Source organism: Gymnogyps californianus, chromosome 27 (assembly GCF_018139145.2).
Source record: "Gymnogyps californianus isolate 813 chromosome 27, ASM1813914v2, whole genome shotgun sequence".
Taxonomy (NCBI): Eukaryota; Metazoa; Chordata; class Aves; order Accipitriformes; family Cathartidae; genus Gymnogyps; species Gymnogyps californianus.
The window spans coordinates 4,035,763-4,051,819 of NC_059497.1; the positions used below are offsets into that span (position 1 = coordinate 4,035,763).

A 16,057-nucleotide genomic window follows, 5' to 3' on the forward strand; every position below is an offset into this window, starting at 1 on the left:
TTTTAGAGTTTGATGGCTGCTAACAAAAGCAGAATTATATTTTCATACAACCTTTGTTTGCATTAAATGTTTTTTTTTTTTCTTCCACGCTCAGATGCGGAGCTGACACAGGGAAATGGCGGCGGCTTCGCGAGGGGGTGAGGTGTGAACGGGGCGAACCGGTGCCGGCTCTTACAAGGGGCATCCGGGCTTCGCCGCCTCCCCGAGCCCTGACGGATGCCAAAGCCGCACGAAGAATTTCCCCCCGGCGTGGAAAACGTCCCCTTCACGGCTAAGGTTTCCAGGGAGGGCAGGAACTTTCTTTAGTAAGAAGGGAAATTCCCATTTACAGCAAGTTTTGCTCCCGCTGTGGCCATTCATCACACGCACTGGTGCCGGGTGCCGGGAGGCTGCAGCGCTGCCGGCGGCAGCTGGCTCAACCCCGGCGCAGGACAGCAAACCACAGTGCTGCGGTTCTCCACCCCGGGCTCTGGTGACAGCCCCAGCTGCCTCTGTCGGGGACGGTGACAGCTGCTGCCTTGGCAAAATGAGATGGGGATGGAAATGTCCACCCCCAGCCCAGCCGAGAGCCCTGCGGGGGCACCCACCGGCAGCTGATCTGCTAACGGGGAGGGGGACAGCACGGCGCGGCCCCCCAGGACACCGAGGAGCGCAGTTCAGCCCCTTCACCTGCAGCCACGGCACTTGGTGACCGCCAGTGTGCAAGGTTCCTTGCGGCAGGGGACGAGGCCAGCCTGGCATCCCTGGACGCTTTAGGCAACGGTCGCCTCAAAAGCTCGGATCCAGGCGGTCACGGCGGTCAACACCACAAGTGAGAGCCAAAGGGCACCGAGCAGAGCGGCACAGGACGGGTACGAGGGGTTAGCTGCGCCCAGCTGCCTCCTCTTCATCGCATCCACCCGGCAGCAAAGTCCCTCCCCAGGCGCCAGAGCAGCCGGGCACCGTCCTCGCATGTGGTGGTCGCACCGCACCCAGCAAATCCCTCGGGAAGCAGGTCCCAGCAGCCAGCCCCGCAGCAGCGGCTGGTCCCCGGCCGATGCGTCACGAGCTGGCATCTGCCAGACACCGAGTCAGGAAGGGTTTGACTCACTCCTTGGCCGGCTGCCACTCCGCAAAACTGCTTACTAACAGCTCCGGCTGCCTCCCAGAAAGCCCCAGCGCTGCAGCTCCAACCGGCGAGTGGGATCTCGAGGGGGTGATTTTCCAGGCGGTCCCGGTTGTAATCCCTCTGTGCCAGAGGATGGGGTGGACGCAGATCATCAGGCAGCGGGTGGAAAACGAGATGGGTATTACAGGGGAAACTCGGCGCTCAGCGTAAGCACGGAGCAACTCTGCCAAAGCCGGCTGAGCGAAACAGGATTTGGCCGGGCGTAACGCAGCAGGATGGGGGAGCGATGCTTTTATTTAAATTTTTCTTAGGGTTTTTTTTTTTGGTTGGGGTTTTTTTGGTTTTGGTTTGGTTTTTTTTTTTTTTTTTACGGGAAGCAGATTGCAACTCCCAGCCACGAGGCAGAGCGGGGAAAGCCACGGCCTGACGGCCGGTCTTGGCTCTCAGCGCTGCAGGGCTGCCATCAGAGGGACGGCCGCCCTCCTGACCCCCGAGACAGCTGGCTTGGCACAGCGCGGGAGCCGGGACATCCCCCATCAGCCCGGGGCGTGTGAGCAAGCCCGTGCTTTGCTCAGCCTCAAAGCATCCCTGCACCGACCTTCACCTCCCAGCCACGCCGTCACCCACGCCGGGAGATTGCCGCAGGAGCCGCCGCGTCCCTGGGGAGCCGGGGGCAGCACGCCACTGCTGCTACGGGAAGGAGCATCTCCAGGTCCACACCTAAAACCACACATCCAAGCTCCCGCGCCAGGGCAGGCACAGCCCAGACCTCGTGTCCCCCCCCCACCCCGTTCCTGCTGACCTGGGGGGGCTCTGGGGCCGCCGGGATGAGCAAACCTCTCCCTGTGGTGGGTGCACGCCAGCTACCTGGGGTGTTCGATGCTTCCCGCAGAGCCCAAGGCGCTGCACATCCTTGTCTCTGATCTAATCTCGGGTTTTAACTCCCAATTAGAAACATCAGCAAACATGTTTGCGCTGTTTTTCTTTTTTTTTTTTTTTTTTTTAAAACACCCCTTTCAAATCCAAAACCAACAGAAACAAACCGAGGAGGTCGGTGAGGGAGGCTGGGAGCCGGGAACAGAAGGGGGGAAACAACGACCACCAAGAGCAGGTTCAGGTCTGCTGGTTTTAGGGGCAGGGAATGAGCAAATCCCCCTCCAGAGCACCCGCTTCTCGCTGCTGCGGCTGGAGAAAAGCAAACCTTTCACTTTGAGTCCAGCCAAAGCGCGTAGGCACATCCACGCATCCCCTCCTGTGCTCAGCATCCCCGAGCAAGCTCCGAGATTCAGCTGGCTTGGACCATCTGCAAGAGCTTCAAACGCCCGGGGCCAGGCAATGATGCCGCTCACACCAGTGTAACCCCAGCCATGGTTATATATGCCTTGATGGGTGGCACAGGGCCACCCAAACACCACCCAGCCTCTACCCCCGCTCCACTCACACCACAGCATGTCTGGATCTTACCAAGATGGGACAGAGGTGACAGACCAAAATCTACCCAGGATCAGAGGAGAAACCAAACCCAGATCTGCAAGGGAGCTCTAGCTCCATGTTGCAGGCTGGGTTTTGAGGCTGCGGGGTTATTTTATGAATACTTTGAACAGCCTTAGCACCAAAGGATTAATTGCCCTGGGTGGGGGTGGCAGGAGGAGGGCAGCAGCACAGGGCGAGCAGGCGAGGGGGCACCAGCGTAGCTGAGTGGAGGACAACCAGCCTCTGATGTTCAGCTGCACGCAAAGAAAAGGAGGAATCAATCCCCTGCGTGTTCAACCCAACGTGCATCCTCGTTAGCGCAGTGTGCCCTGCTGGGGAGGCACTAATCGTGCATAATTGGGCCGCGAGTTGCTAAAAGTTGAAAGGGAGCTGGCTGGGGGATGCTCGCGGCAGAGGCGACGGTGGGCTGGAGCGCTTGCTGCCTGGCAGCCCCTTCGATGGCACTGCCCTGCTGTGGCTTGGGGTGAGACGCTGCCCCCGAGCATCACCCGGGCAGGATCCCCAGGGAGCCACGTCTCCTCCATGGGCACAGGGTGCCGGCACGGCTCGTCACACCGATGAAATCTGCAGGGATTGAAGCGACTCTTTTGCTCCCTCATTAATCCAAAACGCCGTTGCTGCTGTCACGGCAGCGGCGGGGACAGCGGAGCCGGATGGCGGCGGTGGCAGAGGCTACGGGCTGGCAGAGCCGGGGGCTCCAGGAAGGAGGAGGGGGAACGGCGGGGGGGAGCGGGGATGGACGGCGGTGCTGCAAGTTCAAATGGAAAAATCTAGCGCCGCGCGAGCCAAGACGGACGGGCTGCTGTATTTTTTCCTGGAGAGGGAACGCAGAAGGGCTGGTATTGATCTGTCTTCATTACCCATTTCACTCAAGTTTCAAATCAACAAAATACACTTTTCCGCTCCGCTGCCCTCCCCGCCGCAGCAGACAAAAGAAAAGCAATTTCCCGCAGTTTGCTCCAAACTCCTCTCCCCTTCCCTCAGCACCCTTCAGCCTCTCTCCCATTTCAGAGGCTTTTTAACCTCAGCAAGTTGCTCCCGCCAGAGGCTGGGAGACCCCCGGCTCCGGGGGCTGAGCTGGGGAAGGGACCCCAAGGAGGGCACCCCGTGACTCAGCAGTGCCTCCAAGCCAGAAATGCCCCAGCACCAAAAACACGGCGCTGCCTTTCCAAACACGCTCCAGCACCTCGTACCGTGGGCTTTACTGGATACCGGCAGCATCTCCCCATGCCGGCAGGATCCCAGGGGGGATCCACTGCTCCTGACCAGCCTCATGCAGGAGAGGAGCGCCCTGCAGACCATCTGCAGCAGAAGCCCTCAAATGCAACACTTTGTAAGCATCTGCCAAGTTTCTAATAGTTTCAAAGTTGCAAAGAAATAAAACCATTTTAAAATGTTTCAGGGTGGGTTTTTTTGGCTTTTTTTTTTTTTTAGAGGCAGCTGTAATTTGAGTGTCAGCTGTGAGGCTCTCCATGCACACCTCCAGGCATCTGGGGGGAGAGAGGGTATATACTCCAAAAAAACCTCCCCCCCAAGATCCCTATTGAGCCCAGCAGCTCCTTGTTTGTTTTTAAGAGCACGCCGTTGCCGACCGTCGTTAATATTCCCGCTGGCTTGACGCCCCATAAATGTCCCGTTCCCATCAGCAAGGTGGCAGGGAGCTGCTCGCTGCAAACGCAAGTGCATGGTGTTGGCAAGCACAGGGAATTTGCAGAGCTCCTGGGTGTTGGGTGCTGGGCGCAGGGGCTCCTGCTCTCTCTGCCGGTGCTGGGACCCTCCTGCTCGCTTCACCTGGGACTGGGGGCTGGCTGACAGGGAGCTGAGGGGGGGGGCACTGAAACAGCTTCTCCCCCCACCCCCAAAACACCCAAGCGATGTGGAAATCCAGCCCCCAGCCGCGGGCGGCTGCGGTGCAGCTGCACATCCACAGGCAAAGCCCGTGGGGGTCTGGGCTGGCACACCGAGGGCACCCCGGTTCCCAAGCATTGCAATGAACCCCCCTGGTCCTGCCGTGCTCCCCCCTCCCACCCCAGCCAGGGGCTGCTGCAGTGGGACCCAGCCTTTCTCCTCCTCCTCCTCCAGCCGTCCTGGCCAGTCTCATCCACACCATTCTGCCGTTAGATAAACTTCCTTTCAAAGGAGTCTGCTTAATCCTCTATCTCCCCTCGGTCAGATCCCACTCCAGCTGCCGGCGGGGCCGGGGGGGGAGGAAGAGGCCGGTCGCTGCTGAGTTATGAGCTATTTCTGACTCACGTCTACAACTTTCACAAGTCCTTTTGCAACGCAAACAGGGAGGAGGGGAGAGGAAGGCAGATCCAGTTCACTCCGGCAAAGCCGCCGGCCAGATGGGCAGGGAGGGGAGGCGAGAGAAAGCAGCAGAGAAAGGGGGAACGGGACGTTAAGCAAGCGACAAGCAAGCGAAGCGCGCGTGCATCACAGCCGGGGGAAGCGGCGGAGGGAGCAGCAAGGGATAGGCAGAAGAAGTGCAGGCAGGAGAAGAAGTGCAGGCAGGGACACGCACCCACGGAGGGGAGCGAGGCGCTGGTTACCGGAATCTGACTTCACCCTCGCTGCCTTTGTGCTTCGCAGACATTTTCCATGCAGTGACTGCATTTCCTTCCTGTGAGCACCACTGGAAAAAGCCGCCTGTTTGTGCCGCAGAAGCCCTGACTAATTCCCGCTGCTCGTACCCAGCTGCCGCTTCCAAACCTGGTGGGGCAGCCGGGGGGCTTCGGGCTCCCCCAGTCCCAGCGAGCCCACCCCGGTACTGGCAGCACCAGGACGGCACTTGCTTGCCGGCTGAGGTTCAGCCATGCCCCGGCCACACAGCTCACCAAGCCGGGAGAGGAGCCGGCGATTGCCCGTCCCAGCCCCGGCTCTCGCCACCCTCCTGCTGCCATGCCGGCTCAGCCTGGCATAGGCAGGACCTCCAGCTCTGAGAGCGCTTGTGCTAATTACTTTCCTTTGTTAATTAAACCCACGTGGCTCTAATAAGGTAACCTGCTGTTCTCCGATAAATTTAATTAGCCTGAAGGGAGAGCCCCTCCGCACAGCTATTTAAATTGTCACTTTCCATCGCTTGGGCTTTGCTTCTTTCTGCCTCCCCCTCTCTCCAGGTTCACACCCCTCTTCTGCCCCTTTCCTTCCCATTTTCTGCCCCTTTCCTTTGGGGGAGGAGGGCAGCAGGGGAGCAAAGGGGAGGTCCCCCCTCCTCTACGGGAGCAGGATGCCACCCAAGGGTGCTGCGCCCACCCAAAGCCCTGTTTTCCTGACAGTGCCACAAAAACCCCAACCCAGATGGGCCTTTGTCCCATTCCAGTGGCTGCCCCATGCTGGAAGACCTGCCCTGGCTCCAGCCCCAAAGGACTGTCCCCTATCCAGCCCCTGCACCCCGCTCACAGCACCTAGCATCAATCCTGGGGTGCCCCGGCCCTGGGAAACCCTGCACCTCCCTATCCAAAATACTGTCCCAAGGTATGGTGGCACACGGTGACCTCCTCTCCCCGGTCCTTACCCCGCCTGGAGCCAGCCCTTCCCTTGCATCGCTCTTTCCCACCATGTCAGCACAAAATGGGAACCGCAACCCCCCCAAAAAAAAAACCCCAGAAATTTCTGGAAGTTTACAGGGGATTTAACTCTTTGTGGGCTCCTGGTGTGCTTTAGCCATATCAAAGGCGGAGACGACGTGTGTTTGCACGTGCACTTTCCCATAGCATCAGTTTGCAGCTGAGCCCTTCCCAAAAAGGGGGTGATGGGGGGGACAGACACACACGTCCTCGGGGCTCACCTGCACTGCTGGCTGCTTGCCCTCATTGCTGCTGGGGGAGCTCAGCCCCGTGGCCTGCTGCAGCAGGAACTGGCGTGCCACCTGGAGAGCCTGCAAAAGAGACACAGCGGGGTGGGCAGGAGGAAGGGTGCCCTCTTCCTCCTCCCTTCTCCGGGCACGCTCCCCCTCCAGCTCCCAGATGCGGGGCCGGCCGGACTGGTTCTCGACAGGTTTGATTCACGGGGTGCGAGCGACGCACGAGGAGGGCAGTGCTCACCAACGCTCCCTCCTGCAGCACCAATATGACCAGTATATCCCATTACAGACCACCACTCTCCCTAACCCCCGGAGGGCCACGGGGACCTGGGGGCAATCCTATCCTCTTCCAAAAACCCCCACCCCATCCTTCAGCAAGTCACCAGGTCCAGCATCTTTGTGCCTCCGGCAGGTTTTCATGTGGGTCATCGCCAGCCTCCCCAAGCCCCAGCCCTGGCACAGGCGTCCCCTGGCCAGGCACGACCGGCACCCGACCGAAGGTCCGGCAGAGGGGCCGGCTCTCGGCTGATTTATTCCACCCTCGCATGGAGCCACCACTACATTTCTGCTGCAGCTGACATCCCTTGTGTCTAAAGCAACCGTGTATATTTAATTTTACATCTGATAGTCACGCTGGAGCACCAAAAAGTCCCAGTCACTGCCCAGATTTGGGTCAGGCCAAGTGCAGGATTACACCCTGAATTAATAATCCATGAACGTGTCCGCATCGAGTTTATGGTGATGCAGGAGGAGTTTAGCAACTCACGCAAGTGACCAAGATGAAACCTCCTTATTTTTATGGGTGTTTGCCTAGAAAAAGTTATGGCTTTCCTTAACGTGTTTGCAGGGATGAAGGTGTCTCACTGGGAAGTCGCACACCAGGCAAAAGAGGGAGAAACCAACATAAACTGATAAAAAACACTTGTGGAAACACACGTAGGCACAAGCAACCGTGAGCAAGCCATGCACAGCGGTGTCAGCAGCCGAAGAAAGTAGGTGAAATTAAGGAAAATCCTGCAAAGAGACAATGAGGAGAGAGGAGCAAGTGCGAGCTGGCAGAAGAGCTGGCCGGTCACAGGCGAGCATGGCCGAGGGCAAGCACCGGTGTGTGTGCAAGCTGAGAAAAGGAGCTTCATTCAGGAGCTGAGAGCCAGGAGAGGGAATAAAGCCCTAACGAAAACAACCCTGCGGTACCCGGCTGCTGCTCCCAGGCCTGCTTCCTCGTACGCTCCTTATTTTTGCTTTTAAAGAATTTTTTTTTTTTTTTTTTTTTTTGGGTACATTTCTGAACAACCAAGTCATTGTAGGCCTGCCTGCAGGACAGGTTTGCATTAGGGCCCGGCGCGGGGTCAGAGCCCGGCTCGGCGGTGCCGCCAGCGGCACGCGGGTTCCCCTGGCTGTCATCACCCCGGCCGTAAATCACCGCCCCGGCTTCCAGGAGGCGGCCGCGCGCCCCGAGAAAGGGCCGCTTGTTAATTCTCCGCATTTCCAGCTATAAAGAAGAAAGCCCCCAGCCCGCGCACCGCCTCTCCATCCCTCCCTGCCAAATCCGCTTGCAAACCGGGGCGGCGTTGCCCGTGGCGTGGATGCACCTTAGCACACAGCTCCGCTCGCCTATTTATTTAACCTCTGCGAACCAAGGAGCACCCATGGCACCCTTGAACAGAGCACCTCCTTAAACGGAGCATCCATGGAGACTCATTACCTGCGTTTTAATCAAAAGGTCCCATTTCGTGCTCCTCTCCGCAGGGGTTGCTCAGGAAGAGTGTATGCAACAGATCTAAAGCAAAGGATGTCTGAGCTGTGCCACATTTTTTTTTGTTTGTGGATAAATCCATCCAGCTCATTCCTTGCATGTGGTCAGGCATTAGAAGCGCGCTTGCAAAATGAGAGGTAATTTTAAAGTTGCTGCCCAATCTGGAGGCTGCAAGCAGAGGGTTTAGCAGACGCAGCCTTACTTATCTTATTAAAAAAACATTATAATTTCATAGCGAGGGACCCAAACCCAACAGCTGTGCCCCAGACGCAGCGCAGCGCACCCTCTGCCCTGCCCGGCTGTGTTTGTCACCACACGCGTGAACCAAACAGTCCAGGGAAAGTCAAAAGCTCAGGAGTTTCAAAAGCAGACGGGATCCTAACGTTATGCTCCTATGATGAACTGGCGGGGCTGCACCCCAAGGTGCACCCAGGAGCAGACAGAGCCTGGCATGCCCAGTGCAGGCGCACCCAGAGCTGCCCCATGCCCACCGCCTCTTCCCGAGCATCCCCGGCCGGCTGCTGGGGATGCTCAAAAACTGCACGACCACTAACTTGCAAACTCACTTTATCCAAACGATTAAAAAAATAAAATCCGTGAGGACAAACATGGCAATTTGCTGCTGGGAATCACTGATGGAATGAACCCGTGGTCCAAGTCCCAGAGCCGACGCAGCCCCAGCACAAGCCATGCTTCTCTGCAGGCATGTTATTTCCCTGTTATTAACAGTAATAGATGTGCATCGGTAATGTGAACACAAAAACCATGTGACAGTTATGACAGCTCAAGGTCTGATATTTTAATTACTTTTTGAAATGAAAACAGTAATTCCAGTTAAAAGCCAAGGGTGGAGGAATTCAATCGACGCCTGCTCAGCGCCAGCGTGCGGCAGAGCCGGCAGGTCCGAGGCACCCACCCGAGGACGACGGGTGCCAAACCACTGGCTGTATCCCCTGGGTGCATACCGGCTACCCGAGCTTTACCTATTTTTCCACATGTCCGTTTGACAGAGGTTTGCATGGATTTGGTTCCTCCATCTGCACCACGTAAAATTCCGCCAGTATTTGTTAAGGACCATCTCACAGAGGTGATCCAGTGAGGCAGGTCCCTGCCCCAGCCCAACAAAAATCAGTGCAGCAGGCACGGAAAATACAGCAAAGAGGGAAAAAACAGAAGAGACATAATGCCAGCACCCAGGCAAAGCACTAGGCAGAACTTCTCCCAGAATCTCTCTTTCTAAACCCAAATACTGGCTGGCCCGCGGGTGCCACCGAGTCCCCAGCGCCCGGCTGGCTCAGCCCCACCGCTGGCCGCCCACCCCGCGCCGCCTCTCAGGGGGGAATTTAATTCACTCCCCACTGGCTCTCTCACTTTGTTGTGCTCTGAAGCACGAAATTACAAGATTTACAGGAAAAAAAATGACATGGCCTTACAATTGCACACAGGGGCCTCCCCGCCAGCGCCCCGGAGCTGCCCCCTCCCTCCCTCCCCACCACCCGGCAGCGATTTCCACTTAAACCTAAGTTCAGCTCAGCCTGCAAACGAAGGATGCTCTGGCTGGCAGTGCCGGGATCTGCAAACCTGTTGCATGGCTGCACAAGGCCGTGAACTGAATTTTGGGATGCAGAGCCCCGCGTTATCTGCATTTGTTACCCTCAGCTCACAGGGCAAGAGGACCAGCCCAGGTGCTGGGGGGGATAAAGCCTTTCCGTAGGGATGAGCAAGGAAGGCATCGCCCACAACCCCTCCTCAGGGCTGAGGAGACGTGAAAGCAGAAGGAAGAAAGTCTCCCCCGTAGGAGCGGATGGGCTTTCACCTCCTGGCTCTGTGAACCAGAGAAAAAAAATGATTTTTTTTTTTTTTTTTTTAAAAATTGTATCCTGCTGCATGGTGTTATTCAAGAGTCATTAGCACGTTACCCGTAATTAGGAACGAATGGGTTGTGTCAAATTCATCATGCTCCTGGATAGCTCCCTTTGATCAGCAAATTATCCCATAAAAAAGTTTGTAATGCCTCAGACACTTACGTCAAGAGCTGATGCTGTTTGGCTTTGCCCTCCCCAAGCGCAGCAGCAGCAACACATTTCAGGGCTGAGGAAGAGGATGGTGACCTGAACTTTGCTGGGAGTGGCCCACAACTATCCCAGGCTGCGCGGGGGCACATAACACACCAGGTTTTTGCAGGAAGAGATGAGAGATGCTGGAAGGTGTGTGCTGGGACAGGGAGGGGGTCAATAAATAAACCATGCCCGAGATTAATCCCAGGCGTGGCGAATGCTCTGTCCAGACAGCACACACGCTGCCAGGACCAGCTCCGAGCGGCTCCTGCAAGAGCACAGGTTTCCCTGCCACGGAAGGGGGCTCTCGGGGTACCCAGCCCGTGGGGATGCTCGCCTCTCCCCGGAGACACCGAATCCCTCCAGTTCGCTGGATAAACCGAGGGCTGGATCCTCCCCCCTGACTTCAGGCAAAAGCATTTCATCCTCCAGCGGGGAAGCAGCCCTTTATCCCGGCTTCCACCCAACATACCTGGGGATTATCATTAATTCTTCCCCCAAAGGCTCGTGCTCCAGCCAGTGAGACTCCACACCTCCACCCCTGTACGTGACGGAGGCATCCCAGGACGGCAGGAGGGCCAGCTTTTGCCTGCCTTCCCCACAGCAACCACCACAAACTTCCCTTTCTCCCATGGGGAACACCAGGTCCCATCTGGCCCCAGCGATGGAAAAGCGCGGGGAGAGGAGACAGCAGCTCCCGTCCCTTTTAGGGGGGCTGATTCACACTTCAGTCCCTACGTTAAGCCCTCATCCCTGTCTGGTCGCCTTTTTCTCCTCAAAACCTGCCGGAGCTGAACCTCTCCGAGGCCTCCCGCTGCCTAGTCAAATTGGGAAGAAATAGGTCAAGAGGTTCAAAAAAGTTTGGTGAGGATGGAGACATCCATGGGTCTTTCTAAAAACACAAGCCCCAGCCTCCCCCCCCCCAAAAAAAAAAAAAAATCAAACAGCGCAATGGAAAATCTTGCCCAGGGTATTTTTAAACTACCTTATTCTACCAGGTATTTCATTTTACAAGGGTGTACTTTTTAATTACGCTCAGCGGTGCCCGGACGCTCCAGCTGCCGGAGCCAAAAGCAGCGCGCCGGCTGCCTGCCGCGCCGGGGGGAGCGGGTTCACCCGGCCCGCGATGGGAACCGCTGCCCAAAAATAGCCGAGGGATTTTCCACCTGGATGGGATCAAAGCTTTGCATGGGGTTTTAGCCTCCACCGAGTGAAAAGCCACCCTAAAAATGATATTAAACCAAGAATTTTGCAAGGAAGGGGGCAGAAAGAGGATCTATAAAGAGAGTGTGTATCTTCCCTTTTCCCTCCATTCCTTTTGGAGGGTAGAAAGAAGTTGGGAAGAGATGAAAAAATGTTTAAAAAAAAAAAGATTTTTTACACTAACCTCATAAAAATGACATCGTCACATTCCAGAATTAGAGCTATTAAAACAACACACACACACACGGATATTTTTAGATGGATATTAACGGTAAATGATGCCATATTGAGAAGCACTTCCACCCAGCCCAGCCCCGGTCTTGCTTAACCAGAACCAAATGGCTCAAAGAGATCAAAATTAACAAAAATGACACAATTCTTCATGGCGGGGGGGTGTGGGGGGGGAAAGTCCTTTTTACAACCGGCTCTGTGCCTCTCTCTCGGCCCCAGCTGTTCTCCCTTTCGCCGCACACGCTAATGTTTCTGGACTTTATTCCTCCACTCTTGACTCTTCAGTCCTCGCAGGCGAGGGGTTAAACCCATTTCCACTAATGAAGAACACAAGGAACAAGCTCCCGACAATCCCACCCCATGAAAAAAAAAAAAGAAAAAAAAAAAGGAAAAAAACCCCTCCTGCATTTGTACTCAGTAGAATACGAAATATAAATCAAGGAACCTAATAGAGAGATGAGTTTCACTTAAGTGCTCCAGTCTCATTTTTATCTTAAATACCCTAATAATAGCGGATTACACAATATATTTGAGATGTGATCACATGTTTTATGGAACGGTATCTTTCCTATGGCAGAGAAGTGCCTCTCCTCCCCCATCCACACCCTTCTTTAACTACCAAAAAAGTCCAATTTGCTTCTTTTTCAAAAAAAAAGTCTTATTTTTGTTTAATAACTTAACATTTCTTTGACATGTGCCTGCAATATTTTTTTTTTTGCATAATAAAAAAACCACCAAACAATGCTAGAGCAGCTGGATTTTCCAGATGGCTCCCTTTCCATGGAATTGCAAGTTGGAAAGAGCTACCGTGTGGCCGCAGGGCTCAGGGACTTTCCCCATGATTCCCCCAGGACATCCCTGCTCCGAGCACCTCCATGCTTTCACCCCGCCACCCCTTGCACCCCAAAGCTGCAACGACCCCAAGACCCAGCCTCTCTGCACCCCACGGCTTTAAACCCCGGCTCTGGGATAAGACTTGGGAGACCTAGGATTTTTTGCAGGAATTCAAGGAAACCCTGGAGAGATGGGAGAGCAGCACCCATTCGGCAGGCAGCCCTGTGCAATGCCCACCTGTGGGTCTCCCCTGCCCCCCCGCCGCCCCCATGGGGAACAGCCCTGCACCCCGATACCCAAGCCGGAGCATCCCCCATCCTTCTCCCATCACAGGGATGTGACACCCCCATCCTTCTCCCATCACAGGGATGTGACACCCCCATCCCCCCGCTGCCCCCGTTTCCTGCCCAGCCTTCCTCCGCCGAGGATTACCGGGGGGGGCCCAGCGTGGCGGGGGGCGAGGGGCCGGCCCCCACGTTAAAAACTCATTAATGCACAAAGGCAGCGGGGCCCTTTGGAGCCCGGTTAGAGGATGTCAGCGCGCTGGAGGTCTCGCCACGTTCCCACAGCAACGGCGGTGGGAGACCCCGGCCGGCGGGCAGCCCTCCCATGCCCCCGGCCGACCTCTCCCCTCCGCCAACCCCGGCACAATGCGGGCGTGCGCTATTCAAGCTTTTCAGCCGAATCCCGCCATTGAAATCCAGGGATTTAACCTGAACGCCATCCCCTAGGCTGGAGGGAGAAGGAGGGAAGGACGGGAGGGGGATGCTCCAGCCCCGCCGGGGAGGGGGATGCCCTTTCCTCACCCCATCCCACTGGGCTCCCGCTCTCCCTCCAGACTCTCGGGATCACGGGATGCTCTGAAGTCGCACGGATTGGGGTGGACAGCCGGACCAGGCGCAGCTGAGGATGGCGACAGAAAGCTGTGCTCCGCGCTGGAGCGGAGCCGACGCCGTGGCTGGCAGCCCCTCTCTTGGCAAAGCTGGGCTGGTGCAGCCGGACACCCGTGTCCTCCTGCTCCGTGTTCTCCTGCTCCAGGAACTCCCCAGAGGCCACAAAACAGCCTCGGCGGGTCCCTGAGCACCCTACGATACACACACCTCCCCTCAAGCTCCCACCCAGGGCACTCGCCTCCGGGCAGCATCCTCAGAGAGGAGTTTTAACCTGAGAAGTCCCTGCAAACAAGCCCCAGGGCTGTCTGGGTTCACCCTCTCAAAAGGGTGAAAGCAGAGAGACTGCGAGCACCGAAGAAGGTCAAAACCAGCTCGTTTCGCCAAAAGGTGCAAAACCAGCCGAAAACGTGCCCCCGGGGAGCTGCGTTGCCCAAGCAAACCCCTATGGACATGGAGTTTTAAACCACCGGTGGCCTTTCAAGCCCAGGGTGGGTAGTTGAGCGGTGGGTTTCCACCCCTCCAGGCTTCCTAACATTTCTTGGGGATTTCATATAGTTAAACAAGAATAAGGATTGAGTGCCGGCATTTGAGGAGGTGCGGCGGAGCCGGGACAGAGGAGCTGTCAGACGGGAATAGCCCAGTGGTCCGAGAGCCTGCCTGCGACATGGGGCGAATGCTGGATGCTCCCGAGGATGGTGTAAAGCCTTCATAAAGCACCTAATTGTGCAAAACTCTATATATGGGGACATTTATTCCTGACCCCAGCTGGTGCTCAGCCTGTTCCCTGAAGCATGAAGATTGATAGTCCTCGGGATGGTTTCTTTTTTTCCCCCCAAGGTGCTGTCATTGCAGATGTCATTTGTTTTTGGAAGTTTACCAAACCCTCTGCCTTAATAATTCCACGTGCCGGCGAGTTTCCCAGGGTAATTACACCAGGAATCCGAAAGAAGAAATGCAAAAAGGTGAAATTAAACATTGGCCGTGCTTTGGGCAGGGCAGGATTTACCAGGTGAGCTCAGGGAGCAGCATCCACGGGGATGAGCCAACAGCAGTAACGCTCTGCATTGCAAAAGCCCCCTTTTTTTTTTTTTTCCTTATTTTCCGGAGAAGATAACCCCGTTTCACAAGCACGCTGCCCACCCTCCGACTTGCACCGTTTCGGCCGGGCAGGAACAAGCATCTCCTATTCACCCCCGGCTCCGGCTGCCGCTCAGTGAAATTCGGGGCCGCCCCCGGCGCGGGGAGGGGAGCGAGCGGCGGCTCCTTCGGCAGGGGTGACTCGCAGCAGCATTACACGCATGATTACCCTTCAGATCAGGGGAACAGGGGCTTAACTGCGTGAGAAACGGCTGTTATTCAGGTAATGGATTTACAGCACTCACTACTAAAGTATCAGACACAGCAATTTTTTACAGCTTTCACGCTGGAATTTATGGCTCAGGGAGGCGATCTCCATACGAGGCAGGGATCATTGCCTTATTTAGTATCCGAGGAGGAAAATTTATGTTTTTGCCAAAGTTTGTTTTGAAAGGTAACCTGCAGGCACGCACACACGTCCCCGCTCCCAACAGCCGCCCAGGCGTGCACGGTGCAAGGGGAGACGTGTGCCACGCAGCTCCCGTGCACGGGCTCCCCAAGGTGCACACATGTGTGCTCAAGCACAGAACTGTCGCGTGCACATGTCACGGTCACGCGTGTTTTAGGCCACACGTGTGAGGTTAATTTTTCAGCTGAAGACACCAGGAGCCCCAGAGAACGGGGGACCACCTCCAGTCACCCACCTGGGTGACCAAACACAGACTCAGAGAAAAGCCGCTCCTTATTTTACAGCCAACGGGTCTTTACTGTACTCTCACAGCCCTCCTCCTTTTCCTGCCCCACTTTCCCCGCACCGATGGGGGACAGAGCAGGCAGACCCCACCAGCGTAGACAGGACCTCCCCCCATAACACAGCCATCTCTGGGGCAGCAGGCACCAGCCCACGAGCTGCACGGACAGATGGGCTCTGTCTCCGGAGGGATGCGCACCCCAAAGGACAGGCATCTGCTTTTTGGGGCGGCACCTGCTTTTTGGGGCAGCACTTACACCCCACCTTCAACAGAGATGACCAAGTCTGGTACAACCCATCTCCTGGGCCAGCCCCGGGGATGAGGGGAGGGTAAAACCGGGGTGTTGCCCCCAAACCAAATCCTCGAAGGACCCAGTTCCACGTTGCCTTGTGTAAGGCAGGGAAGAGGAGGAAGCGGGGCGTCCCTCCTACCTGCTGCTGCTGGAAGTGCAGGAGCTCCACGGGGCTCATCTCGCCGTTGGTCTCCCCGCTCGCGGCTCCTTCGCGCCCTCCGCCTCCTCCTCCGCCGCCGCCTGCGCCTCCCCCGCCGCCATCCGGCTGGTTGCTGAGGCTGCTGACCCCGTTTTGGCTGGAGGGAGTGGACCGTATCGTCTCCGAGGCAGATTCAACCATCATGACTTGCTAGCAGGACCTAAGGAGGAGGAGGAGGAGAGAGGAGAGGCTGAGAAGAGAGCCTGAAATCCCTGGTTGGCATCCCCACCTCCGCCTGCCCCGTGGCCCCATCCTCGCCCTGCCCCGTCTCCAGTCCCCGCGAGGTCTGGCAGGGAGATGCAGGGATAAGATGTCAAACCCCGGCCAGTTTTAGCTGCGTTCAGTTTGCTCCAAAAAAT

General features: G+C 56.6%; 1 protein-coding gene across 5 annotated transcripts in view; it reads right to left on the reverse strand.

Moving 5' to 3' along the window:
• Positions 1 to 15,846, reverse strand: part of FOXP4 (forkhead box P4) — a 40,832-nt gene extending 24,986 nt beyond the window's left edge. For 3 of the 5 annotated variants that reach the window (XM_050911494.1, XM_050911493.1, XM_050911495.1), the window contains exons 1-2: positions 15,639 to 15,846; positions 6,390 to 6,479 (exon numbers count right to left, since the gene is read on the reverse strand). In XM_050911494.1, coding sequence (XP_050767451.1) covers positions 6,390 to 6,479; positions 15,639 to 15,842 — 294 coding nt within the window. In that variant the 5' untranslated portion in view covers positions 15,843 to 15,846. The remainder of the gene's footprint in view (positions 1 to 6,389; positions 6,480 to 15,638) is intronic. The other 2 variants (XM_050911496.1, XM_050911497.1) reach the window with 1 other exon arrangement.
• Positions 15,847 to 16,057: the final 211 nt, after the last annotated feature.